The following is a 26,990-nucleotide window of genomic DNA, read 5'->3' on the forward strand; positions in this document are numbered from 1 at the left end:
CAGTAACACTAGCACCCTCTACATTGCTTTTTGCCAGCCCTGGTAGCTTATGGTGAGGGTTACTTTTTCTTTGGCAGCTGCTAATCTAAGCCTACATGGAAAACTAATCCTCACCCTAAGCCACTACTGCCGGCAAGATGCAAGGCATACTGTCTTTCTAGGACCTTTGTCTCTTCACCCTATCAGGAGCTAGTGATGCGAGAGGGGCGTTCCTCCTGTCAAACCCCTAGCTTCCAGTGACATTAAGATACACTAATGCCATCACATTGGTGGTAGTGCGACGCAAGAATGAGGATACAGTGCAGCAGATGGAATAGCTAAAGTGAAATGGACTACAACTACTTAGCAAAGATAAATCAGTAATACAAACAGGTTGCAAACACAGACTAGCATAAATCACTCTATTACTCTATTCAGAATGACAACAAAAGTCCTGCAAATAGTACTAAGTTCAGTATCCCACACTCAGTGCAGTATAATATAGTTCTCCAATTAACTCGGTCCTTTACAGCTTCTCTTTATATCCCTACCACAGGCCTAGGCCTGTGGACTATCTAATAACAGTTCCTCCGGTGCGCGCACCTACATGTTGGGGAATGATTTACGGTTCGCTAATGAGAGATTTCGGTTCTACTAACTCCCTGCTCCTCTGCATCAGGAACTGCACCTTCTACTGCTCCAAAGGCTCCTGTTAGTGTTCCAGTTGTTCAGCTGTTCTGCTCCTGCAGATCCCAGCACAGCTTGGTTTTTCCTAGCTTTCACACAGCTACCATAACACCAGCCCCCCTCTGTGTCCAATGCTGCCCTTGGACGCAGCTCCAGGCCTCTGTGCACCAAATTGCAGAACACTGTCTCTCCATGGAGTCCTCTGACGCAGCTCACAAGGCTCACTCTGCTGTGTCGCAGCTAAAATGCAGGCTTTTATAGGTAGGGTAACAGCCAATACATCTCCAGCTGGTGAGCATGCTCGGTACAAATTGTCACAAATTTTGTCACACGTGATGATTTGTTGCATCTCACAGTCAGGCCATTTCTGTGACAACAGTTTAACCCCTTCAGGGGTGAGCCGCTTACATATATATGTAGGGTTGTTACTGTTAGATTTCAGCCCAGTTTTGAGTTGATACTTAGCCTTGTTTACTGGTTAAGTTTTGTATTTAAGTTGTGTTTGTATTAAAAGTTGGTGTCAACTATTATTACCACCAGGGCTATGACATAAGCCCCAGGGCTTCCACCATTTAGAACAAGTGTCTCAAATGCTATTTCCCCAACACAAAAACATGACTCAACTGCCAGGTAGTCAGAGAAAAAAAAATCATGGGAAGTAGCAGAACCTGGTGAAACGTTCCCAAAACATTCCTTAGGGCAGAACCCTTACTCACTGGGTTGAGCAGCAGTATAATAGAATGTTCTCTCTGGTCCGTGCAGCAGGCTTACAGCATATGGACAGTCAGGCTGGGATAGACTGTCGTCTGCGAGATGGTAGCGAGGACCAGCCGGGATGTACAAGCCACCTCACGGTCTGATCCTTAACAAGCATCGCTGTAATGCAGGATCGGCTCAGCAGGAGAAACAGACAGGGGAATGTATACCAAAGGCTCCAAGTACTATAGCAATAGCCACAGAGCTCAGTCCGCATGCACTTGAGGTCGTAGTGTTAGATCAAGATAACGGCCACGATCCCAGTACCCAGCGGCAGGCGGAAAACGAGTCCACAGTGCGCCAGAGGCTCTTCCTAGCAGAGCTCAGAGTCCTCTTCTGCATCCAGACCTAAATGGGCCACATAAAATGACATGGTAAGCTGGATTCAACCTGTGGGCCTTGAGTTTGATACATGTGATTTAGAGTGTTGAATATCCTGTCCTCATACCATATGGTCTGATCTTAACTTCCTCCCTGACAGGGTGTGTAAAATTTATGTTGGTACCAGTTGTGGCATTATTTAAGCACTCTTGTGTTATTTGAACACTGTATGAAAAAGTTTGGTATTGTGTTAGCCAGTAGAACAAAATATTATTGCTCTCAATAAGAGAAACAATGTAATCTTGTTGATATGATACCTTTGATGACTAACAAACATTATGGCTAATTAACATCATATCTACAAGATTATTTGATTTTCTCACTAAAAGCAATATCATGATGATATTATGTAATGGAGAGAGGCACGCACTGTGCTTTCTACATGCCTTCAAAAACTTTGATCTGGCCTTGATGGGACCGCTGCTTTGACTAAAGTAAGGAATGCTGCAATACAAGCATGGAGCCATTCAATAGCTCAGTCCAGGGCTGATGCTATCATTGCGGGACTGTGTTAGAGAACAGTGAAGTGCCAATTCATTGCCGATGCAATGTAAATTACTAGTAAGACCACGACCCAATCAGAAGACAATGCATATTTCAGGGTAAATGTGTCAGTTGGAATTTGGCGTCTTTTCAATATGGATCGGTACCTGAATCTCCTGCAGATGATGATGGATGACTTCCTGGATGATATGCCTCTATTGTAGCAAAAGGAGGCCACTTCGAATACGCTTTCCTTACTTTAGTCATAACAGCGGTCTTGTGGGACTTAGAGAGAAGTGGGAAGCAGTTTTCTGCCTCTCACATGCTACTCTTCAACTTTGTAATTGGGTTTTACTCTCTATCTCTTCCATGGGCCACAACACAAAATTGAGATCTATGCATCATACCATCATGTAGCACATCCATGCCTTCAGTTTAGTACGCTATTGTTATTTCAATGTAGGACTCCAGTATTAAGATATAATGCTGGATTCGGCTTTTTGACTACACACTGTATTATAATTTTAATACTGAAAATGCAACAATTTCATATTGCTGTATTCAATATTGTCACTCATTTCTTTTTCCTGCAGACAATTGCAAAAGCTTAGCTTCTATACATATTTGCAAGATCCACTTGACAGACATCTCTCAGCACATTTAATCCCAGGCTGATAAATAGCAAGTATAAAGAATAGATTTTCCACTGATTTGGCTTGATAATTCCTCCATTGTCAGCCAAGAAATGCCATGACTTATTCCCCAGCTCCATTCTGTTACATACGTTCAGATCATGTTACCCCTTGCATTACTTCCACAGAAAGTCTATCCTGTGTCTGGGATAACCTTACAAGAACAAATATTCTATTATGTGAGTGAAAATAAGACCCTTACATAAGATGAAAGCTTATTGACCACGGAAATCCCAGGTGCGCCCAGCAGATCTGTTTTACTAAGAAGTAATATGGCCTGGCTTTGTAGCTTTGAGGATCTTATAAGAAGACAAATCTAGGTATAGTCATATATTTACAGACACACACCTAAAACTGTAGGTATCTACAGAGCACAGGCATGTGCATCATATGGCTATTGCAACAAGCTATTAAATATGAACTTGCCTGATTTGGGCCTTATCTTTAGTTATTATTAATGTTTCAGAAGATCTTTGCACCAAATCCACATATACTCTATACTCTTGTATTAGTAGTTGGATGTTTGGAAATTCTTCATATTTGTTCACATGACTCAACTTTATTAACTTAAACTCAGTATTCATTATAAATAGTGATGAGCAAACTTTTGAAAAGTTTGGTTCAGCAGGTTCCCCAAACATTTGCAAAAAGTTTGATTCAGTCCAAATTAATTTGAGCTGAATAAGAACTACACCCAAACCCCCAATCCCTGGGTAACACTCTGAGAGCAATACAGGGCTTTTATAACTCAGTGTTATGCATGATAGTTCAGATCTAGTGTTGAGCAAAGCACACCAGTAGAACCCTGTTTTGGGTAGAATATTTCTAAAAAGCTGTGTTTGGGTTTGTGCCAAACCCAAGTTTTAGCGAAGTTCAACCAGAAACAGAGTTCTGCTGGTCCAGTTCGCTCAAAATTAACTACAAAAATAAAGGTTCTATGGCCTAAGAAATCCTCTGGGACTTTGTATTATGAAGAGAAGAGAGCTTACTTCACCAACCATGAAAAACAGTACAAAAGAAAATCATTGATATGTTGGCTTATTTCAGCTGTTTTATAAGTTTTTATTTATTATTTTATCTTTTTTTTATAGCACAGCCCATTTTGGGCTTATTTTCAGCCTGTACAATTGAAAAATGTCATCTAATCCATTCCTTTGATGTATGAATCTATAGGTATGTTGGCATATGTGTCAGGAAGTACTCACAAAGAAAGTGTGAAACGAGCACTTAGCAGATGTTGTAATCTTGAAATTCACATTATGTTCAATTTAGCATGACAAGAAATTTCTTAACAGCTAATATATGTCCTATGAATTGAAGCTTGTGTGACTCCTTGTGTAAGCTTTTCTTCCTTGAACATATGCAACAACCCTCACCCCCAAAACAATAACCTTCTGTAGCAAAACATACAAACCATTTCATTTAGTAAAAGTATCAATGTGTTCTCATTTGATGCACAAAACTTTCCATTCAAGGTCCATTTTTATGCACGGCTTATTACTACATGCCTGATTGTCAGGTTCATGGATTACAATGAAGTCCTGTTATGCACAGAGAAGGCTTTTATCACCCTTTACAATCTAATTAATCCATATTGAAGCACAATGATTACTGTTGTTTTTTAGGGTGAGGGGTCATAGAGCTTTCTTTGTTCGCCCACTGGCTTGTAATCATCAGGCATTGGGATATAATTTTACTCAGCAAATTGAAAGGTAACAGATCAAATGCTTATCATAAACTTAACTCCTTGCTGCCAGGAATTCCTCCCCCATCTATATGAAACACTATCTTTTGTAAGAACAAAACCTTGTGTAAAGGTCACTCATGGGTTAAAGTCTGAAGCTTATATATCCTGTATCTAGAAGCCAAGATTGTTAGTTCGCCATTGACTGCAAGACACCAGATAGCTGCTTGGGTATACGTACAACAATACTTTCTAGGAATACCTAAAAAGTATGGCTTTGGCCAAAAGAACTTGCATACAAATTGGAGGGACTTTGCTGTCTGTAGTAGGATGCATTCTGTCCTGTGTTACTACGTATGTGCCTCTCTGGAAAAACTTGAACCTAGATTTGAATGAATTAGAAAACTGGACTATGGGTCTCTGGCAGACTTGCGTTGTTCAAGAAGAAGGAGGAATGCAATGCAAAGACTTCGATTCCTTCTTGGCTCTTTCACCTCAACTCAGGATTTCAAGGATTTTAATGTGCCTCTCCAATGGCTCTGGGATGCTTGGACTCGTCATCTCCAGCCCTGGTCTGGAATGTATGAAATTTGGAGCAGGAAATCAGGAGCTGAAGAATCGACTCTTACTTCTAGGAGGCATAATGCTTTGGACTTCAGGACTCACTGTCTTAGCTCCAGTCTCCTGGGTGGCTTACGACACAGTTCAGGAGTTTTGGGATGCGTCTATCCCAGACATTGTCCCAAGATGGGAATTTGGTGAAGCTCTCTTCATGGGTTGGTTTGGAGGTTTTTTCCTTATCCTTGGCGGTTCTCTTCTTGCTTCCTCCTACTGTTTCACATCTTCCAATGCCACATCTGTATCTTACAAGCCTACCAAGCAGCATGAACAATGTTTATCAGTGGCCTCCAAATATCCAGATCTGACTATATGACATTCAAGTTTATGATTTAGATGTGGATTTCAAAACTATGTAGAAATGGGTCTTTAATATGAGTTTATTAAAAATGTTTATCATTTTCTAATCACTTGACTATTATTGTGTTGTGGCTTTAATAGGCAGTGACATTGCTAGCCATTCATTAGACTTGGCCACGTGCAAGTCAGTCATACCAGTATTATCACACCTTTTTAGGGAAGAAAAGTATTTGTTGCATCTTCAGAACAGGTCTAGTAACCTAATAAAATATGCCTTTGAGCCAGCTAAAATGTTATGTCATTCTTTCCATGATTTGAGTTTACATATTGGGTAAACGTGTGCATTCTGTATGTAAATACATGTTACACCTGGGCATCGTAGTTGATGCTGTGTTACATTTTATAGGTATCTATAGTAATGATTTGCCTGTGTCTTTTGGTATTTGGCACAGTCCATACCTTTCATCCATTGTTCACAATTACAGTCCAAAGCAATGTTTGATCCAAATAACCATAATTACACGTAAACCTAAGTGAAATTAAGGATTATTACACAGAAACATTATAATAGGATTAATGTAAAGTGAATAAAGGATATTTTACCATTCAAAATCATTTTGATGTATTGAAATATATGTTCAGACTTTTTACTGTGGTCAGTCAAAGAGGTTTCTTCTGTCTTATGCTTCTAATACTGTATTGAATTCATGCCTGCATATAGACTCTAATGCTTGCCTGTTGACGAACATGGTTATTCATTTGTATTCAGATTCAGTCTTCAGACTGATTGCAGGTCGGACAATTTAATTAGCTTCAAAAGTGTCAGGTGCACTTATAATCTGTCCTTATTACTTGTATTAGTGATTATGCTTTTTAGCCCTTTTTATGATAAGGAGGCAAATTTAGGAAGGGTCCTTTACATGGAGCGAATGATCACAGAGTCTTTTGTTTTAAAATATTGTCAGTTCACACATGTAGATAATTGTTCATCATTCGCTCGTTCACAGGATCGTTGGTCTTTCAGAGGACTGTATCAGGGAAGGTAACAACTGAATGATCATTTTTTACACGTGACGAACAGTAAGCGAACAAATCATCTTTCATTACTTGATTGTTGCCTGTATTTACACTGAACCATTATTTTCAGTTTTGCACAATCTAATGATTTTTTTTGAGCGATAATTGCTAAGTGTAAAAGGGCCCTAGTACTGTTAGACAGTGCAAACCTAGACTAAGCAGTCTTAAAATGCGCCAGTTCATCACAGTGAAGGCTCTTTCACACAAATTTATCCGTTTTTACGTTCACTCGCCCACGCCGTAAATTTGCATGAAAGGGCGTTTTTCCGCAATCGTGGCCAGAGATAATTAGCGTTTTCTTGACCATTCATACAAATGTTTTTGTGCGGTGAAAATTCAGTGACATTTTCTTGCTAAGTGTCAGAACTAAAACTAAGAGCTAAATGCTGCTCCCACCCACAGTGGGCTGCTACATACTGGCCCACATGTGTTGCCCCGCTCTCTCCAGCCTTGTTGCTGCTTTTTAGCTGCCTTTTCTCAGCTTTTTGTCCTGCGTCAATAAAACATGGCTTCTGGGCCTGGCTTTTTCACGGCAGTTTTTCCACGGCATGGTGACAGGAGAGGGCTGCCAACCTCCCAGCTATTCTTTCTAGGGACAGGAATATGGCGAGGAGGGAGAGGAGGAGTAGGAGAGGTCGCCGTTTCTGGGAGCACCTTCTTCTTGCTGAGCGCCAGAGTCTCGGCCATTTTGCCAACTTTTCTGATGGCTTGAAGTGGCACCCTGACCAGTTTTTATTATTTTGTCGGTTGACTGTACAGCAGTTTAACCTACTTTGTTACACCCTGCTCTTTCCTGCAGAGACACTAACAGTGAGGGAGTGTGTCTCACCCCCGGAAAGGCTGCCGGTCTTGTTTGTGGGCCCTGTTGTACTCCCAATATTTTACCTACACACCTAATGTTAACAATCTTGTTTATGGGGCAGCTTTTAGGCCTATTCAAGCCCCCAGTTTGGTGTGACGTCCCAGATTGGGTGAGCACCGTTACTGTGGATGTGCGCTTGTGGCAATGCAGAATGTGCTTTTATGGTTGACTGGTGTTGGTAATAGTTCAAAATGTAAGTAGCTAATGTTTTTGTACCCTTACCCATCTTCCCTCAGTTTCCTGGTAACAGGCAACTTGTATATCTCGCTTCATTTTAAATTCTGCCTTGGCATCTTTACTGTGTCCAGAATTGTCCCAGAGACCTGCAAGATTATTTGGCAGCACGCAAGCTGTGTCCCCACTGTCAGGGCAAGAGTGGCTGGATGTCGTTGCAGGCTTCTGGGAGTCTGCACAGTTTCCTAACTGCATCGGGGCACTGAACAGAAAGTACATTCGTGTTAGAAAGCCGCCGCACTCAGGGTCCTGGTATTTCAGCTACAGGCAATTTTTTTCGGAGGTGCTTTTGGCTGTGGCTGACAGCAACTATTGTTTCTACCTGGTTGATATCGGGGCCTATGGAAGAGCTGTGGATGCTTGAATCTTCAGTACTTCCAGAATGAGTCGGCGGCTTTCTGCCGGCCAGCTTGCCCTGCCAGAACCCCGGGTTCTTCCTGGCTTGACTGGGCAAGCGTCCCCATTTGTATTTGTTAAGGATTTGGTCTTTGGCTTGTCAACTCATGTCATGCGTCCCTTTGCTCGCATGGGGACGTGGCCACCAGGAGGCAAGTTTTTAATTATCGCCTCACACGCGCCTCGCGTTATGTTAAGTGCGCATTTGCAATTCTTTTCAACAGGTGGCGGGTTTTCCACAGTGCCAATCAACTTGCTCTGGACAACATGTGTGTAGTAATTAGAGCCTGCGTGGTTCTGCATAACTTTTGCCGGCACAACAATGCTGTTTGGAATGCAGCTGAGCCTCAATCAACAGCTCTCCTGGGGTAAGTTCAGGATGAGTCCAAACTGTACGGTAGCCTCGCCCAATCTGCTCTGCGAGCGCAGCACCAATTTGCCATATTTTTGTTGTAGGTTGCAAGCTTAAACTGACAGCCGAGGAGTGCCTACATATTGTGGGCTACACACACGTGAAGCCTTAGGTTTTGACGGTGGCCAAATAAGTAAGCAAGATCTCATATTTCTTAGCTCCTTTGGCTCACTTCTCCAATGCTGCAGTAAGCAATATATGGCACAATTCAGGGGACTTTGTATTTGGGTCCTGTAGGCCTACATTGCCACTAAATTGCGGTTCCCTCCTAGCCATGACTTAAGGTTCTGTATGTTTTGGATGCAAAACCATGATCTAAGTGTCTAGAAAGGTAGCCTGGGCAGCTTTGACCTTCTTCCTGTTTTGGAAACAACACCAGCTGCTGTTGCTATCCAGCATTGGAATACAGACACCTCCTTTCTTACGAAACCCAGCCGGTCTAAGGAAGTGTAAGGCCCCTTTACCTCCACAATTAAATTGATCCACCTTATGTCGGACCCCTAAGTGGCATACTTCTCTGCAAATGAACTAGCCAGGAGCAGCTGCCAGGGCAAGTCCATGCATGGTCTTTCTGCCTTTGCAACTTTAGCTCCTTTCCAATGGGGCACAACAGTATGTCACACATATCCCACACCAAAAGTATTTGATAACATTTATAATAATAATCGTTATTTGTATAGCGCCAACTTATTACGCAGCGTTTTCAGGCATGGGAGAGCACAGATAATACAACAATTACATGTGATATACTATCCGTTTGAAACAAATGAGGTGGGAGTGATACAGGAGGTACAAGGGGGGGAGATAAGGCATGGGGGAACATAGGCAGTACAGGAATTACATGTGGAAATCAGTTATTATGAAGCAAATGGGGTGGGGCAGTAAGGAGGTGCAGGGGTAGAGGTAATATGCAATAAACAAGGTGGAAGTTGTGGGGAGCCATAGGGAGGGGCAGGGGGACTAAGTCAGGGGACTTTGGTCTGCCTCCCTACAGAGGTGCATTTTAAGGCGCGTCTGAAGTTTCGTGCATCAGGAATTGTCTAGATGCCTTGGGGTAGAGCGTTCCAGAGGATGGGTGCTGCTCTGCTGAAGTCCTGTAGGCGAGCATGTGAGGTTCGTATTAGAGTGGTGTTTAGTCTGAGTGTGTTAGCAGATCTAAGTGTGTGTGGGCTGGGTGGTGTACAGAAAGAAGGGAAGCAATGTACAGTGGCGTGGGGCCATGAGAGCTTTGTGGGTGAGGAGTTTAAATTAACCTCTGCAGTGAATGGGCAGCCAATGCAGTAACTGGCATAGTGCAGAGGCATCAAAGAAACGTCTGGATAGAAAAATGAGTCTAGCTGCCGCATTTAGTATGGATAGGAGAGGGGAGAATCTGGTGTGAGGAAGGCCAATGAATAGCGAGTTGCAGTAGTCGAGTCGGGAGTGGATGAGGGCAACAACGAGTGTCTTTAGCGTGTCCATGGTGAGGAACGGACGGATTTTAGCAATATTTCTGAGGTGCATGTGGCATGTTCGGGCCAGAGATTGGATGTGGGGGTAAAGGGCAGGTCAGAATTCAGTGTGACCCCAATGCAGCGGGTGTGCTGTCTGGGGGTTATTATAGTGCCAGACACTGGAATGTAAATGTTGAGGTAAGGTCAGTTGGAAGGTGGAAAGGTCAGTTTTAGAGAAGTTAAGTTTGAGAAAAAGGGAGGACATACTATTAGAGACAGCAGACAGACAGTTGGCAAAATTTTGTCTAATTGGGGCTGTGTAGATAGAGAAGGAGACTAAGGACCGAGCCCTGGGGGACGTCGACAGCAAGAAGAAGTGGAGAGATCTGTTGTCCAATCTGAGGATGTGGGAGAACTGGGGGCCATCATAGGACAATGCAGCGGGGGAGGTAGAATCGAACTGCTGTATCCAGGTTTCAGTAAGGGCTAGCAGATTGCAGTGTTTAGTGGTGAAGAGGTTGTGGATAGTTGGGAGTTTGTTGCGCCCAGATTGGAAGTTCCATAGAGTGTATTTAAATAGGGCAGGTGGGGCGCATGGGCTAGTGGGGTGGTTTGGTATGACTGGGGGAAGATTTTGGTAGAGAGCAGTACAGAGTGGGTCAGGGTTGGGGGATATGTTCCCCGCAGTTGGGAGTAGCAGGGTAGAGAGGGTGAGCAGGTGGTTGGGGGATTTGTAAGGGTGGCTAAGGTGTTTCTTGGTGGTATGCGGGGGATGGAGGCATCTGAGGAAGGTGAAAAGTGCATGGGAGCTGTGCATGGGCAGAGGAGGGAGGGGCTGATGTGGATGGAGTTTGATGGGGCTGGGCATAGGAAGAAAATGTTAAGGCATGAAAGGAGAATAGCAGTGGTGGTGAGTGCAAAGAGGAGGGACATTTATGAGTGTTGCCCTGAGTTCTAACCCAATAGACTGAAAAGCATCCAAAGGTAGCTTTACAGACTTTTGAGTTGCATTAACCTAGCAAACAAGCTGCTTCATGGGAATGCAGTGTTGCCTTTGTTGCTTTCAAGCAAAAGCAATAGGACAACAGTTACACCAACCCTGGCCTACAAATGATTTCTTAAAGCCCATGCGCTGGCCATCTACTTCCCTCCACCCCTTATTAACCAGACACTCTTTGTTGGGACACCTAGGGCACCAAAGTCTTTGCCCTTAATTAAAGGAGATGTCCCGAGGCAGCAAGTGGGGTTATACACTTCTGTATGGCCATAATAATGCACTTTGTAATATACATTGTGCATTAATTATGAGCCATACAGAAGTTATAAAAAGTTTTTTACTTACCTGCTCCGTTGCTAGCGTCCTCGTCTCCATGGTGCCGACTAATTTTTGGCCTCCGATGGCCAAATTAGCCGCGCTTGCGCAGTCCGGGTCTTCTGCTGTTCTCTATGGGGCTCCGTGGAGCTCCGTGTAGCTCCGCCCCGTCACGTGCCGATTCCAGCCAATCAGGAGGCTGGAATCGGCAGTGGACCGCACAGAAGAGCTGCGGTCCACGAAGATAGAGGATCCCGGCGGCCATCTTCAGCGGTAAGTATTGAAGTCACCGGACCGCCGGGATTCAGGTAAGCGCTGTGCGGGTGGTTTTTTTAACCCCTGCATCGGGGTTGTCTCGCGCCGAACGGGGGGGGGGTTTAAAAAAAAAAAAACCCGTTTCGGCGCGGGACATCTCCTTTAATGCATTCTGTGCTGCCACAGTAGATGCAGATAGTGTTGTTCCAAAAAGAAAGTACACTTATGTGTGTCATGCGTAGCTTGTAACAGTGGCACAAGGAAATTTGGTGACACTGACTTACTAAAAATACAAAATTTTAATGAGGCATCTTTGTGCAAACCAAAGAAACAATGTTATTTTAAAAAAATGCAACATTTTTAACAAAGGATGGTGGGAAACTAGACCTGTTAGTCTAAAGAATGGACCAGCAGGCCACAATGGGAGAAATGGACACCAACTCCAGCCAATGTCCCTGAAGAGCAGCGTTTTGAGGCACCATAGCCAACCTTTGGGACCATCCATGTGATGGAGCAATCCTAGATCGGGGCCCTGAAGTTTTCAAGCCCCCCACTGGTGTAAGGTGGCAAGGCGATCCAAGACCCCTCCGAGCACGCAGCGCAGGGTTAGTGCATGCTCGAAGGTTCTCGAAATACCATTCCGGACCCGCACCTGGGGGCATTGGCTCCAATGCTGTGGGATAAAAAAAAAACAGTCACAGTATGCCTTCCAACACACCATATGAGACTCATTGAGGAAACATTTTACTAGACTTCACCCCTGTTAGGCCCCCCCTTCACTTAACTCGCTTTTTTGCTGGAGTTCTAGTAAGCTGCCTTCCTACACCCCAGTTGCAGGGACCTGGGTGTCCCAAGGGCCGTCTCCATACATGAAGAGGGGATGTTCTATTGTTTTGTTTTGTTTTTTTTTAAATGTCTGCTCTATGTTGCTTCACACATTTCAAATTTGGGAAAGCTAATTATTTAGCCATGGGCTTATGGCCCTGTGTCTTTAACAGCTACAAAAGGCAGAGGTTTTCGGAAATGGCTAGCAGCTAAAGGCATGTTCTTATGGTTGGAAATCCAAAAGATGTATCGACACCCCTTTACCGTGGCAGAGGGTTACTTGTTTAATGCCAAACACCGAGCTACTGTAGGGGTCTGACAAAAAAACTGGGGTCCTGGAGACTTTCTGTCAAGCTTCTGTGGTTTACAAGCATTTTAAACCAAAGCTGTAAAATTTGACCTGCCTACACGAGGCCTACTTAAGGGAGCAGTGAACAGCTGGCACTTGCAACTTACCAGGCACAAGGGAGAGCTCAGGTCCAGGGTCTGCTGACTCTGCAATTATGATGTGGTGGGGGAGAGGGACCCTCGATGCAGGGGGCGAGTCTGGCTCTGTGGAGAATTCAGACGGGCCAGCTGCTGCGGACAGGAAGGAACAGCGTGTGTCAAAGGGTGGAAAAGCAGCGGCAGGTTAGGCCACAGCATGCTATGTGTGTAAAATGCCTACCATCAACCTACGGACCACATTCTGGGGTCTAGGGGCTCGAAGACGGGGTTTCCTCTCTGTCTTCGGACTTTGGTGAGCCTGATCCACCCTGTGTCTGCATTGTACTGTTGGGGAGACACAAGCAAAGCAAAAACATTAAGTTTCATGCACGGACAAAATCTACCTTGCACTTTGCCCCTGTGACACAAAATCAACTTAAACACGGCTGCATGCACACTACTAAAATGGTGAAGCTCGTTGTAGGGTCTGCACGTCTATTTGTAAGCCACCCCTTGAAATGGTGGGCCTCATTTCCCCCTGGGTCAGGCCCATTATTTCAGACCGTTAAGGAAAGAGCAAAGGCAATGAAGATGAGAAATTGTAATACAGGAGACCTAAGCAATAGCATGTATCATGTTACCCTACATTAGGCCCCACACTAATACGACTCAATTGGGGTTCAATGTATCACCTTGCCAACAAACAAAGGTGGCTATTTGGTCTCCAATGTTAGCAGGCAGGTACTTATGAGGACTATTTAACGCTTGAGTAGTAATTGTGAACAATCACTGTCTCACCCAAAAGGATCACCCAAAACCATGCTTATTGTGCTTAAAACTTCGCCCCTAAGCTCACGCAGAACAGTCTGTCTTTTTCAACACTTGCTCCTCCCAAAGGCAAGGCCACACCAACGGACCCCACCCCAACCAACCCACCCCTGAACCCCACAAGCGGTCTACCTCTCTCCCAGATTCTAAGCTCTCTGCAGATTGCACATAGATGCCCAGGATCTTTACATTTCAGATTGCTCCATCGCTTTTGGAGCTGTTCTTGTTACTTGACACTCTCACATCAGTGCTCCAGCGTTTACACAACCTGCATCAAAATGTTTTTCTCATAGGAGTTTGGGTGGAGGTAGGGCCCATGTCTCCTGTCATAGTCCCGCTCGTCCATTATTCGAGTCAAGCATTCGAGTTTCCCGCCATCCTAATGGTGATGCTCTGCGGGTCATCTTTCTCTGCTGGCTGTTTTTGATCCTTTGTCTGCTGCTGAGCACTATGTGGACATGGCTGGATGGTGCGTGTGGATTGGGTTGCAGTTACGATGTCAGACGCCCCCCCACGGCCCGCCCCTCTACGCTAGCTGATCTTCCTTGCACTTGGGCTTAAATCCTAGCTGAATGGCTATGAGTGTATGTTACGCTAATGCGCGTGGATTAAACGAGTATCTGGAAAGAAAAAAAAGATTTTAACATTGGGCCTAGAGCTGGGTGTAACAGCTCTTTGTGTTTATCGGGTGAGCCAAGTACATTCATATCTGTGCGATCTCTTGAATTGAGCACACAAGGGTTCACCTGGCAAGGAAATCTGTTTAAACAAACCTAGTCGCCAAGTGTGCGCTTGGACAATCAATGAATATCTGCACATTGTGTGTGGGCAAAGCTACAGATCAATCACACTTCATAACACTGGAAAACCTGCAGCACAGCCAACCCACTGTATTCCATTATGCTGCTGAATGGCTGGCAGCATTTCAAACTTTCACTTGTGTGGGTTTCTGGGAGTTGTAGTACCAATTTGGAATACATACGACTTTTTGATCACTTTTTATTGCGTTTTTTCTGGGAGACAGGGTAACTAAAAAAGTGCATTTCTGGTGCTCTTTATTTTTTATTCGGACGACGTTCACCATGCGGGAAAAATAATGTGCTACTTTGATAGTTTGGACTTTTACGGACGCGGCGATACCAAATACATATTTTTATTTTATGATTTAGATTTTTTAATAATAGATATGGCAAAAGGGGGGTGATTTAAACTTTTATAACTTTTTTTTTTTACAATTAAAAAAACTTTATTGATTTTTTTAACTTTACTTTAAAGTCCCCCTGGGGGACTACAACCAGCGATGCTTTGATCGCTCCTATAGCATTACGTCATACTGCTATATAACAGGCAGTCTATCAAGCCACCCCACGGGTATGGCTTGATAGGCAGTCTGGTAAGGCAGCCCTGGGGCCTTTCATTAGGCCCCCGGCTGCCATGACACCTGCACGGCTCCCCCGATATCACCGTGGGAGGGCCGTGCGGGACCCCGCAACCTCTCTTCATACATACCCCGCCGCTCAATGCTGGCAAAGGCCTCCTTGCTTCCTATAAAGTCTCTTTATTAATAGTGCAATGTGGCAAATTACATACTATTGGGGAAACACTTGTGTTACCCGCAGTTAAAGAGATTGTCAGTACTATACTGGAGCCTGACACGTGTGCCATGGTGAAATCGATTCCTTTGAGTAATGACACAGTTTCAAGAAGAATTGACGGGATGCCTGCTGATGTAGAAGAAACTCTTTTGGATGTGTTAAAGAACACAGAATTTGTAATGCAAATTGACGAGTCAATGGATAGAGATAATGAAGCATTGCTGCTAGCTTACAATTGTTTGATTAATCGGAATGAAGAGTTAGTGGAGGAACTGTTGTTTACCAGAAATGTAACCACCGACACGAAAGGCTCCTCTATATACAAAAGTGTGGAAGAATTTTTCCAAGAAAAAAACATTGCTTTAACAAATGTACCTGCTTGTGCAATTGCCGGTGCTGCATCCATGATTGGTCGGTATTGCGGACTTATAGCCCATTTAAAATCTGCTATACCCGGCATAATGGCCGCCCACTGTAAAATCCATCTGTAGCACCCTGGTGCTAAACATTTATGTGAGATATTGAATGATTCTCTGCACTATGTAATTAATGCTGATAAAATAAAAGCGCACACTTTGAACTAATGTCTTTTCCACAAGCTCTGTCAAGACCATGGCAAAGTTTTCAATTGGGGGTCCCAGTGGTCAGAACCCCACCGATTAGATGAGAACTTATCCCTGACCTTGTGGATAGGGGATAAGTTCTATTCATGAGACAATCCCTTTAATTTTTACTTGAACTGATTTGACTAATCATCAAAATACCTGAAGCTGAGCCATGAAGTTCTCCAAAATTCTTTAGGAGCACTAAAACAACAAAGTCTTTTTGTATCTACTGAAAATATTTTTGTTGGTGAACAATAAAGTTCAAATAGGATTTCAAGTTTTTTTCAGGAAGAACAGAAGTTAATAAAGGCTGAAAATTGAATAATGCTCTTCTGTCCTCACTCAAATAAATGTTAAAAGGAGATTACAGTACCTAGTTGTTGGAATGTTTTACCAGTACTAGTAACTTAGTTGATAAAGTTGAAAGTGGGTACAGGTCCATGAAGTTCAACCCATAAACTAACCATGTTGACCCAGAGGAAGGCAAAAAACCTCAGGTGGCAGATGCCAATTGCCCCATATTAGGGGATAAAAATACCCTCCCAACTCCAAATATTGCGATTGGAATACATTGGGCTCACATGGTGTGGTCTGCAGAGAAATAGAGAAGGCTGCAATCTATTTCCCGAGGGTATCAACGCGCAGGGTCTACACACACGTGCATGAATCAATGAAAGACTATTGACTCTAATTGACTCCATTCACTGCATATGACGTGGCCGTGCAACGCACAAATAATACACAATGAAGACATATGCAAAAGATCTCTGTTCAAATATTTGTACATTGAAAATGCCAGGTTTTTGTCATGTTAAAAAATCTGACAAAGATGAATCATTTCAGATATATTTCCACCTTCAATGTGACCCATTATGTGTACTATTCCATAGAAAAACAAACAAATCATTTAGGGTGGAAAAAAACTCTAAAGTAATTTGATTGCATAAATATGCACACCCTTAAACTAATACTTTTTATTGATGTACCTTTGACTTTATGACAACATTCAGTCTTTTTGGGTAGCGGTCTCTCAGCATGGCACATCTTGACTTGGTAATCTTTGCCCACTCTTCCTTGCAAAATTGCTCCAAAGGGCATCTTGTGTGTAGCATCCTCTTCAGGCCAGTACACAGATCTTTAATGAGATTCAGGTCTGGACTCTGGTTGGATCATTCCAAAACTTTGATCTTCTGACGAAGCCATTGTTTTGTTGATTTGTAGGTATACTTTGGTTCGTTGAAAGGTGAAATTCATCTTCAGCTTTTTAGGAAAGAGTTGAAGGTTTTGTGCCAAAATGGACTGATATTTGGAACTATCCATAATTCCCTCCACTTTGACTAAAGCCCAGTTCCAGCAGCAGCAAAACAGCCCCAAAGCATAATGCTGCCTTCACCATCTTCACTGTAGGTATGGTGATCTTTTGGTGATGCGCAGTGTTGGCTTTGCACCAAACATACCTATTGGAATTATGGCGAAAAATTTCCCCCTCTGTCTCATCAGACCATAATACGTTCTCCCACATACGTTTTGCAGACTTAATGTAGGTTTTGGTGAAACATAGCCGAGCTTTGATGTTTTTCTTTGTTAGAAAACGCTTCTGTCTTACCACCCTACTCCACAGCCCAGACATATAAAGAATATTGGAGATGGTTGTCACATGTACTTCACAACCAGTGCTTGCCAAAATCTCCTACAGCTCCTTTAATGTTGCTGTAGGCCTCTTGGCAGCCTCCTGGACCAATTATCTTCTGGTATTTTCATCAATTTTTGAAAGACGTCCAGTTCTTGGTAATAGCCTGTTGTGCCAAATTTAATCCACTTCTTTATGACCGTCTTCACTGTGTTCCCTGGTATATGTAATGACTTAGAAAATTTTTGGTCCCCTTCTCCTGACTGACACCTTCCAACGATCCCTTTGATGTGCTGTAAGCTTTTTACTGACCATGGCATTTGGTGAAAAATGCAACTAAGAAAATGTCAGGAAAATAAGTCTGAAATGATTCATCTTTGTCGGATTTTTTAACATGACAAAAGCAAGGCATTTTAACAGGGGTGTGTGGACTTTTTATATCCACTGTATATTGTAAGTAGATTGCTTCTAAGTCATCTATTTTTGAAGCTGAAGAACCCCAGGTTTGATAACCTGTTTTAGTAATGCAATCCACCCATTCCTTTAACTGGGTGACCCTCATCTCCATATGCTCTAGTTCAGCTATGTACTTCTGAGGCCAGGCTCATATGCGTACAATTTAATTGCGCATTAGATGGGCAATATTCGGGTGCATAATACGTGATGAATGCAGTCAATAAAAGTACATTGATTTTCATTGATCCATTCACACTTGTGTATATTCATTGCGTATAATACAAGCATAAAAAAGAATGCAGCTCCACACGCCGGTAAAACACTGCATTTTATACACAGCGTTTTACAATACAGTCGTGTGCGCCCTACCTTATATATAGGTGCCAACATTTACAAGATATTCCATGTGTGCTCTGACTAGTGATTTGTATAAAGGTTTAAAACAATGTTGCTGCCACAAGTATCTATGCACATTGTATCTGTGGTTTTAGCAATCCAGAACTATGTATTTGATGCATCAATTTATTTGCCTTGGCAGCAGCTGCCTGGCACTAACTGTTGAAGATAAGTGGCAGTTTTACCCAGTGTTTTACTATTTAATACATAATTATAGAACTTTTTCCTCTGCCAAGTGCATGACTTTACATTTATCCACATTAAACTTTATTCACCATTTCCCTGTCCAAAACTCTAGCTTCCCCTAAATCCCTCTGTAATAGTATGTTACACCCTCCTCTGTGTTGATTACTTTACTGAGCTTTGTATTATCTGTCAATATTAATATTTTACTCTGTAAGCCCTCTACAAGGTCATTAATAAGCATATTAAAAAGAAGAGGACTCAATACTGACCTCTTGGGTACCCCACTGGTGGCTGTGACCAAATCACAGTATGTACGTTTAATAACCAGCTTCTGTTTTCTATTAGTGAGCCATTTGTTAACCCATTTGCATATAATTTGCCCTATTCCCAGTATCCTCATTTTATGTACCAACCTTTTATGCACCACAGCATCAAACACCTTAAGAAAAGTCTAGATACGCAACTTCCACAGTCTTAGGCCGCCTGCAGACGAGCGGGTCGGATCCGGCAGCGAGAAATCTCGCCGCGCGATCCGACCCCAGAGCCTGCAGGGACGAGCGCGTACTCACCCGCGCCTGGCGGCCCCGGCTCTTTGATGTGCCGGCTGCCGCGCAGCCGGCGCATGCGCAGACCGGAGCCGGCGGCCAGGTGAGTGCGTGCCCCGCAGAGAATTAGAACATGCCGCGGTTTGTTTGCCGCGCGAGATTTCGCGCGGCCAAACCGCGGCCGTCTGCATAGGAGTGCGTATTGTAATGCACTCCTATGCAGACTTTCAGCGGCGGAAATCCCGCGGCGGGATTTCCGCTCGTCTGCAGGCGGCCTTAAGCTGATGCAGTCTGTAATTTACTTCCTCATAGAAGCTTATCCAATTAGTTTGACAGGTACCCTCATAAATCCACACTAATGCTGTGTTATAAAGTTCTTTTCATTGAGGTTTTGCAGGATAACACCTCTTAAAAAACTTTTCAAAGTCAATACACACATATCTTACTAAGTACCTACAGAAAAAAAAATGATGCACTTATATGTTTTTGCATTGAGTTTCCCTTCTCATGCGTTTAGAGAGCTTCATACTTGGTTTACAGACTCTCTCACATTCAAGTTTCTTGCTCCCAGCATTGATCAGCGGGTCTTTCTCATGAATGTCCACAAGCTCAGCTCCCCCTCCCCTCTCCACTTTCAGAGGCTGTGTAGCATAACCATGCCAACTCAATACTACATAGCTACTGTAACCCATCTATATCACCCCATCTCTGTGTAACTGCTGGTCTGTTCCCCCTTAGGCTAGGGTCACACAGGGCGGATTTGCCGCGGTTTTGCCGCAGCAGATCCGCCCGCAGCAAAACCGCCCGCGGCCGCTAATCCCGGGATTAGCCAGCCATGTGGATGAGATTTCTCAGAAATCTCGTCCACACGGGACGGCTAATCCGCTGCGGTAAATCCGGTTGAAACCGCGGCTGCGGCCGCCGCAGCCGCGGTTTCAAAGGGAGCAGCATGTCCATTCTTTTTTTCATTCCGCTGCAGCCGCGCTCTCCTCTATGGGAGCGCCGGCCGCAGCGAAAGAGTGAGCGGCCGGGCCGCTTCAAAGCCGCCGCGGTTGCTGCAGCCAAACCGCGAGATTTCCGACGGGAATACGCCCCGTGTGAACCCTGCTGTGGATAAGAGCTCCTGATCTCCTCCACCATTCCACGGCACTGTCATGCAACAGTATTTTTATCTACTCTGCTCTTTATCCTCCTGATCTGACAGGGGAGCAAGCTGGAAGAGAAGCTAAGAAACAACCTGTCAGTTTACTCTGCCTGATGAAACTTGCTAAGATTTCAGTCATCCTGTTTGCAGTGCCTTGGCAAATAATACAAGTAAAGAAATCAAATAATTAAAATTTTTAATGAGAACCAATTACAAAAAGTCTTCATTAAAAAAAAACCCCTATTGATAAAAAAGAGTGCAAAGGTGTACATAGGTTCTCTTTAATTAATGACTATCATTAACTTTTTCATTATTACTCAATGGACATGGTGGACTAGAACTTTTGAACAGTTTTTCTACCATGCACTTATTAAAATCATCAGGCTGGCCTTATTGAAGAAAAGGAAGCTCAATAATGGCTTGCACTGTGTGCAGATATAATTGGAGTCATCGGACTGGTGTCACAGTGGTGCAGTCATGATTTGTAATGAAGCTGCATTCACAAGGGTTACAAAAATCTCGCTACAAAAAGCATGTATGTGAAGCCCATACTTTCCAATGGTTTCATCCACATGAGAGATGTTTTGTAGCCTGAAACAACCCATTGGAAAGTATGGGCTTTACATACATGCGTTTTGTAGCAATAATTTTGTAGCAAGATTTTTTAGCCCATGTGGATGCTGCTGTACACCAATCAGTAAGTGACTGATATCCCCCTAGCTGTCAGACATCAGCACTAGTGATCATACACATCGAGCCGAGGTGTATACTGTATCATCTCACTGCACATGCCTAGCACTGATGTCAGACAGCAAAGGAGGATATCAATTACACAGTGATGGGTAGGATTACAAGTCATAATTCTGGGACTTTGCATGGTTGTGACACCTCCATCATGACTCCAGGTATGTTACTGGCATACAATACAGACGCTTATTAAACTTCAGTGTCTTCAAAAAGGCAAACACAAGGATTTCAACAATGCCATGGTTCAAATACTGTTCAAAAGTCCTATTGCATCTTCCCTTGATTGTTTACCCATGTGACCACTGCACCCAATAAGAGTCTGGCAGGGACATCCCGTAACTGCCTTGTGTCATCTACGTTAGGAGCCCATGTGAAAGGTTTACGGAACGTCACCCAGCCAGAAGGCTAAGTGAAATCACCTGTCAGATGCTATGGCAGTGGACCACTGAAAGCACTGGCCTGGCACCACGGTGAATATATTACTTTTATATATGATTATGGGAAGCCCAAAACTAGTAGAGTAATAAGTCATAAAAGGGGTTTTCCAGGTAAAAACTAGTGATAACCCATCCTCACGATAGGTCATCAAGAGTTAATTACCAGGGACCCACCACTCAGGATTCCAGGTGATCAGATGATTGCCTGATCTGCCAACATTGCAGCAGGCCAGACGTAGTTACCGGGTTCAGGAGCAGAAGTGTCATTGCTGACTTCCCTCCCATTCAAATCAATAGGAGATAAAGTTGGCTATTACATTTCCAGTACTTCCACTTTTAACATCAGGGTTGAATGTCGCAGTGCTATAGGCATACCTCCAAACTTTTTGGATGGTCAAGGGGGGACACTTATGGTTCATTGTGTGACAGATCCATTTTGGACCATATGATGGAATAATATGCAAATTGGGATTTCAGATACAGTTACAAACCATACAGGGTTTTTGGAGCAATATGACAAGTTTATTAGTGTAAATCTATTTCCAAAGTCAAAAAGAGGGACATTTAAAGGCCAAGAAATGACAGAGGGACTTGGGTCAAAAATAAGGACTATTCCACCAAAAGAGGGACACTTGGAAGCTATGGTAATAGGAGGCTATGATACTTCCAACCCTAAAGAGCAGCAGGATGATGATATCATTCCACTTTGTGCCATGCGTGTGCCTCCCTCCTCCTCTTCCCTGCTCTCTCTCTGGCTGGTCACACTGCCGGCCGCGTGATTGGTGCAGTGTGGCCGACAATTCAACCAGCTGGTAATGCACTGAATGTGCTGCTTGGTGTATACTCCTACACAGAGTAGATACAAAGTGCCAGACCATTCTGATACATGTGGTGCACCATGCAGACCAGCAACCTATTAATGATGCCATAATAGTTTAGCAGGCTGCTCTGCACTTCAAAAAGTGAACAACATTGGTACTGTCACCCTGGGCTGCCCTGGCATTTAAAAGCCACACTGCATGTGAATACATAATAAATGCGAGGTATTAGTTGGATTTTTGGACAAAATACTTGAGCTCACAAGCCAATCATCAAGGCTCCTCGCGTTTTGTGAGTCCCTACACTAATATAAATGTATCACAGAAAGGCAAATATAAAAACAAACCTTATGGGAAATTAGGTTTATCTGCCGAATACAAACTTTCCGCTGTTAGCAAAAAAAAAAAAAAAAATTTAATAATTTCTCCAAATCCAACACAAAATGCCACTTGACTGTTGCAGTCTTAGAATTATTCAACTTCCTGAATAAAATCTCTCTGAGGAGCACACATTTACAAATCGGATGTTGTCTTAAAAACATACCTGATGCAACTAATCAAGGGCTTCATTAGTTGCATCAGGTGTGCTTGAGATAAAGCACATCAAATGCCTTAACTGGTTAGGGCTCTGATGGCTGTGATGTTTGTTTGAATGTTAAAAATATGGCTAATGCCCCTTTTACACGGAGTGATTCTTGTTGGAATGAATGCACAAGCGAGTGAGGTCACCGCTAGTTGTTCACGCTTGTGCAGAATGTTTAGACAGGCAGATCATTGTTGAGAATCACTCACTTCTTGTTCAGTGCTTCACATTCCGATACATAACGAAAAGTGAGCGATCCAGCGATGGTTTTTATATAGGCTAAAACTGGACAACAAACGAAAAGCGATTGAAAATTGTACGAAAGCTCGTGTTTAGATGTCACGATTATTGCACACTTTTGTTCCTTTGAGCGAATCTGACGACAATCGTTACGTGTAAATGGACCTTTAGTCAAGAGAGTGGTCCAGAAGGTTAATCGACGAGATCAATGCCTTGCACAAACAAGGAAAGGCATACAAAAAATAGCAAAGGCACTGAATGTTGCTAGAGTTACAATTGGAAGCATAGTTCACAATTTCAACATTAAAGGAACACTGGCTGCACAACCTGGATGTGGCAGAAAGAGGAAGCCATCACCAGCTGCCACCAGATTCTTGAGGAGGTAGTTGGTCAAAAACTGTTGAGTGACTAAAAAAGACCTGAAGCAAGATTTGCTGGCAGCAGACACGGAAGTTTCTGTTTGCTTAGTAAGGCACAAACTAAACACTGAAAGTCTTCATGCCTGAGCTCTAAAACGTACACCTCTACTGACCCAAAAGCACAAGAAAAGACAGCTCTGATATGTTCAAAACCACATAAGTAAGCCACAGAATTTTTAATATTCTGTTCTGTGGAGCAATGAAACAAAGCTGGAAATGTGGCCTATGGATCAACCTTATTTATTTAGGAGGAGGTAGAATGAGGCATGTGCTTAAATGAACACCTTGCTTACAGTGAAACATAGCATTGTCTCAGTGATTCTTTGGGGCTGGTTTGCTTCTTCTGGCATTGGAAACCTTCAGATTGTGGAGGGCAAGATGGATTCAATCAAATATCAGGGAATCCTAGAATGAACGTTGTGTCCTCTATGAGGAAGCTGAAGCTTGGGCATCATTGGACCTTCCAACAAGACAGTGATCCCAAGCATACCTCAAAGTCCACCAAGTTATGGTTTCAGAAGAAAGCCTGGAAGATTCTGCAGTGACCACCATAGTCAACTGACTTGAACACTATATGGTATTTTGTGTTGAAATTGGAGAAATCATCAAAGCCCTAGCTAATCCAGCTATTGGATGTGTTTTATGTCAGGCACACCTGATGTAACTAATGAAGCCCTTGATTAGTTGCATCAGATATGCTTGAGAAAACACCTGATTTGCAAATGTGTGCTCTTATGATAGATTCTATTTAGGGAGTTGAATAATTCTGAGGCTGCAGTAGCCATTCAAAGTGGCATTTTGTGTTGAATATGGAGAAACCACTTGTTATATTAGTTGTGTTGAGCTTTTTAAATGGTTCTTATTTCATTGTTTTTGTTTGCAAACAGCTGAAAGTTTGTAAATTTGGCAAATTAATCTAATTTGCAACGGGAGTTGAATAATTTTGGATTGCAACTGCATATATAAAAAGACCTACATTTTCAGTTTGACTGTGAATATCCATTCAAAATAAAGTTCTTTCTTACTTAGCCTACTAGTTTCAGTCTACACACAACTGCTATAAGCACATTATGCTTTTGTGGTAACTACTTTTCAGTATACAAAGTATTCTTCCATTTAGTATGCAGGTATAAAAGAGCTCTTCCCTTTGAAAAGCAGGTCTAACGATGCTGTGAAACTCAACTGTCATATCTCATAGCCATACATTTTGTAGCGGGATATTTGCAACAAAACGCCAGGTTAGAGTTACAGAACAGTTACAGAAGAAAAGCCACAGCAGCTTTTTTTCCCTCTACATGTGCACAGGATTTGCTTTAATCCCATTCACTTAAATAACATTAAATATGAGGATGTTCCTTGCAAACACCTCCTTTAAGTTATTGTTCATCCGTGATGACGTTACTGCAGAGTCTTTCGGTAAGGCAACAGTGCTTTGTTGGCTGAAGTCCAGTAACTGGAACTGAGAACCTCATTCACTATACATATGGAGAAATTTCAATGGAATTAAATTACATATAACAGCTTTTATTTAAAGCCATTAACTCCAATACGACAAACTATTAACATCTGAAGCACCAGTTGTCGTCAAGCTTCTTCCATCCATTCTATTTGTCATCATACACTCTGGACTTAATGGCTGTCAACCACAGGATTAAGCTGCAATATAGTGCAATGTTTTTTGCATTACTGGGATACATTCTCATCTGTGTTAGCACTTTTGTGCCTCTCTGGAAGAATCTGAATCTAGATCTGAACGAGATGGAGATCTGGAACAGTGGACTGTGGCAGACGTGTGTGGTGCAAGAGGAAGGTGGCATGCAGTGCAAAGACTTTGATTCCTTTCTGGCATTGCCATTCACACTTCAAATGGCAAGGATTCTCATGTTTCTCTCGGATGGCTTTGGGATCGTTGGTCTTATCATTTCTACCATGTGTTTAGAATGTCTCAGTATTGGAGAAAACAAGACCAAAAAGAAACTAGCGCTTCTTGGTGGGACTTTACTCTTGATCTCAGGTATCATTGCTGTAGTTCCAGTTTCTTGGATAGCTTATGATACAGTTCAAGAATTTTGGGATCAGACAATCCCAGATATTGTTCCGAGATGGGAATTCGGAGAAGCTATGTTCATGTGCTGGTTTGGCTCATTTTTCCTTATACTTGGGGGCTCATTCTTATTTTGCGCAATGCCATCTAATAACAATCCACCAAATGTTAAATGTCTGGGTAAAAATATCCCTGTATCACTATATGGACCTCCACCTGTACAAAGAAGATACCCGGATCTGATCATCTGAACACCATAGAACTGAGAAGCAGAACTTATATCCTTCATGAAAAATTTACAACTTTATATGTGATAGAACATCATCCATCCCCTGTGGGGGCAATTTTATGAGCACATCGCAGATTAGAATGGAGAACATATTTTATGGATCTCTATTCATCTTAGTATGATATTACTTTTCTTTTGTTAGCTACATATTGTATATTTCTTTTATGTATATAAATATATTGTATTTAAGATATCACTTAGGCTGCTTTCACACACCTGCATGAGGGCTCAGTTCAGGGTTTCCGTCTTTCTGCTCCGATTTCAGTGGAGAGAAACTGAAATAAAACTGAAATGCACAGATTGTTTCTTTCCCAATTGATTTTAATGGGGCTTCCCCCGGGGCTTCCCCCCCCCCCCCCCCCAAAAAAAAAAAAGCGGAAAGCAAAAGGGAAAGGCTTTAATACCATCAGGTTTACATTTTTGCTATTTTTCTATTTTTGTCAGCTTTATTTCTCTTTTCCAAAAACGGAGCAGAGACATGGAAACCCTGAACTGAGCCCTAACATAGGTGTTCTATGTGGCGTAATAATGTTATTTATTATATGCTCATACCGTCTATATAATGTTATGGTAAATTATTAGAATTTCTATCTTGAAATTGCAACTTTGTTGAAATGTAAACTGTTGTCTAACCCCTTTTTTCTGTAACCTATAGCCCTAAAATACGGTGGTGGATTACATACTCCAAAAGCAAACAGCAAGCAATTAATTACAATACCTTGAACAGATGTCTTGTGTTGCCATCTTCATGCATTGCTGGCTGTTAGTTTCTCCTTGATTTCGCATTTTAATTCAATATAAGATTGCCAAGGCTTGTGGGGATTAAAAGTAGCAATAACTTTTTTAGTCTTCGGTAAGGAGATCCTTCCTGACCCCAACAGTTAAATTACTAACTTCATTAGTCATTGTGTAGAATATTGCATAACACATACCATACATAAAATAGGCGTGTGGATTGTTCACACTCTGACACGATTGTTTAGGATCAGCCATTCAGCTTTAATAGCTCATGCTCCAGCACAGGTATGGTTAATGTTTTTATAATACTCTGATTGACTCCTTTGTTTAGAAGAGAATTTTATAGTTGAGCCATGCCAGCGTCTTCAGCGAAGTCTTAAGATATATAGCCTGTAACCATTTACAGCCTGACAATCAACATATGCCGAGGTGTGCAAAAGGAAATCGCATCACGTCTTCCATTTAGGGTTTGGTACTG

The 26,990-nt window shown here is 42.8% G+C and overlaps 2 protein-coding genes and 1 long non-coding RNA gene across 4 annotated transcripts; 2 read left to right on the top strand and 1 right to left on the bottom strand.

Annotated features, from left to right (window-relative positions):
- Positions 1 to 26,966, bottom strand: LOC136572683 (uncharacterized). 2 transcript variants are annotated; one of them, XR_010785814.1, is made up of 4 exons: positions 26,493 to 26,966; positions 13,054 to 13,157; positions 12,843 to 12,965; positions 1 to 1,770 (listed from the first exon to the last, which is right to left on the bottom strand). It is a non-coding gene; the product is annotated as an uncharacterized lncRNA (long non-coding RNA). The 2 variants fall into 2 exon arrangements; XR_010785813.1 differs by lacking the exon at positions 1 to 1,770 and adding an exon at positions 12,029 to 12,234.
- Positions 4,934 to 5,596, top strand: CLDN24 (claudin 24). The gene has a single exon (XM_066574666.1). It carries the CDS (start codon positions 4,934 to 4,936, stop codon positions 5,594 to 5,596), a length of 663 nt encoding a protein of 220 aa, XP_066430763.1.
- On the top strand, positions 24,989 to 26,502 carry LOC136572682 (putative claudin-24). The gene has a single exon (XM_066573496.1). The coding sequence runs from the start codon at positions 25,074 to 25,076 to the stop codon at positions 25,734 to 25,736; it is 663 nt and encodes a 220-aa protein (XP_066429593.1). The 5' UTR covers positions 24,989 to 25,073; the 3' UTR covers positions 25,737 to 26,502.
- Positions 26,967 to 26,990: the final 24 nt, after the last annotated feature.

This window comes from Eleutherodactylus coqui, chromosome 7 (genome assembly GCF_035609145.1).
Source record: "Eleutherodactylus coqui strain aEleCoq1 chromosome 7, aEleCoq1.hap1, whole genome shotgun sequence".
Taxonomy (NCBI): Eukaryota; Metazoa; Chordata; class Amphibia; order Anura; family Eleutherodactylidae; genus Eleutherodactylus; species Eleutherodactylus coqui.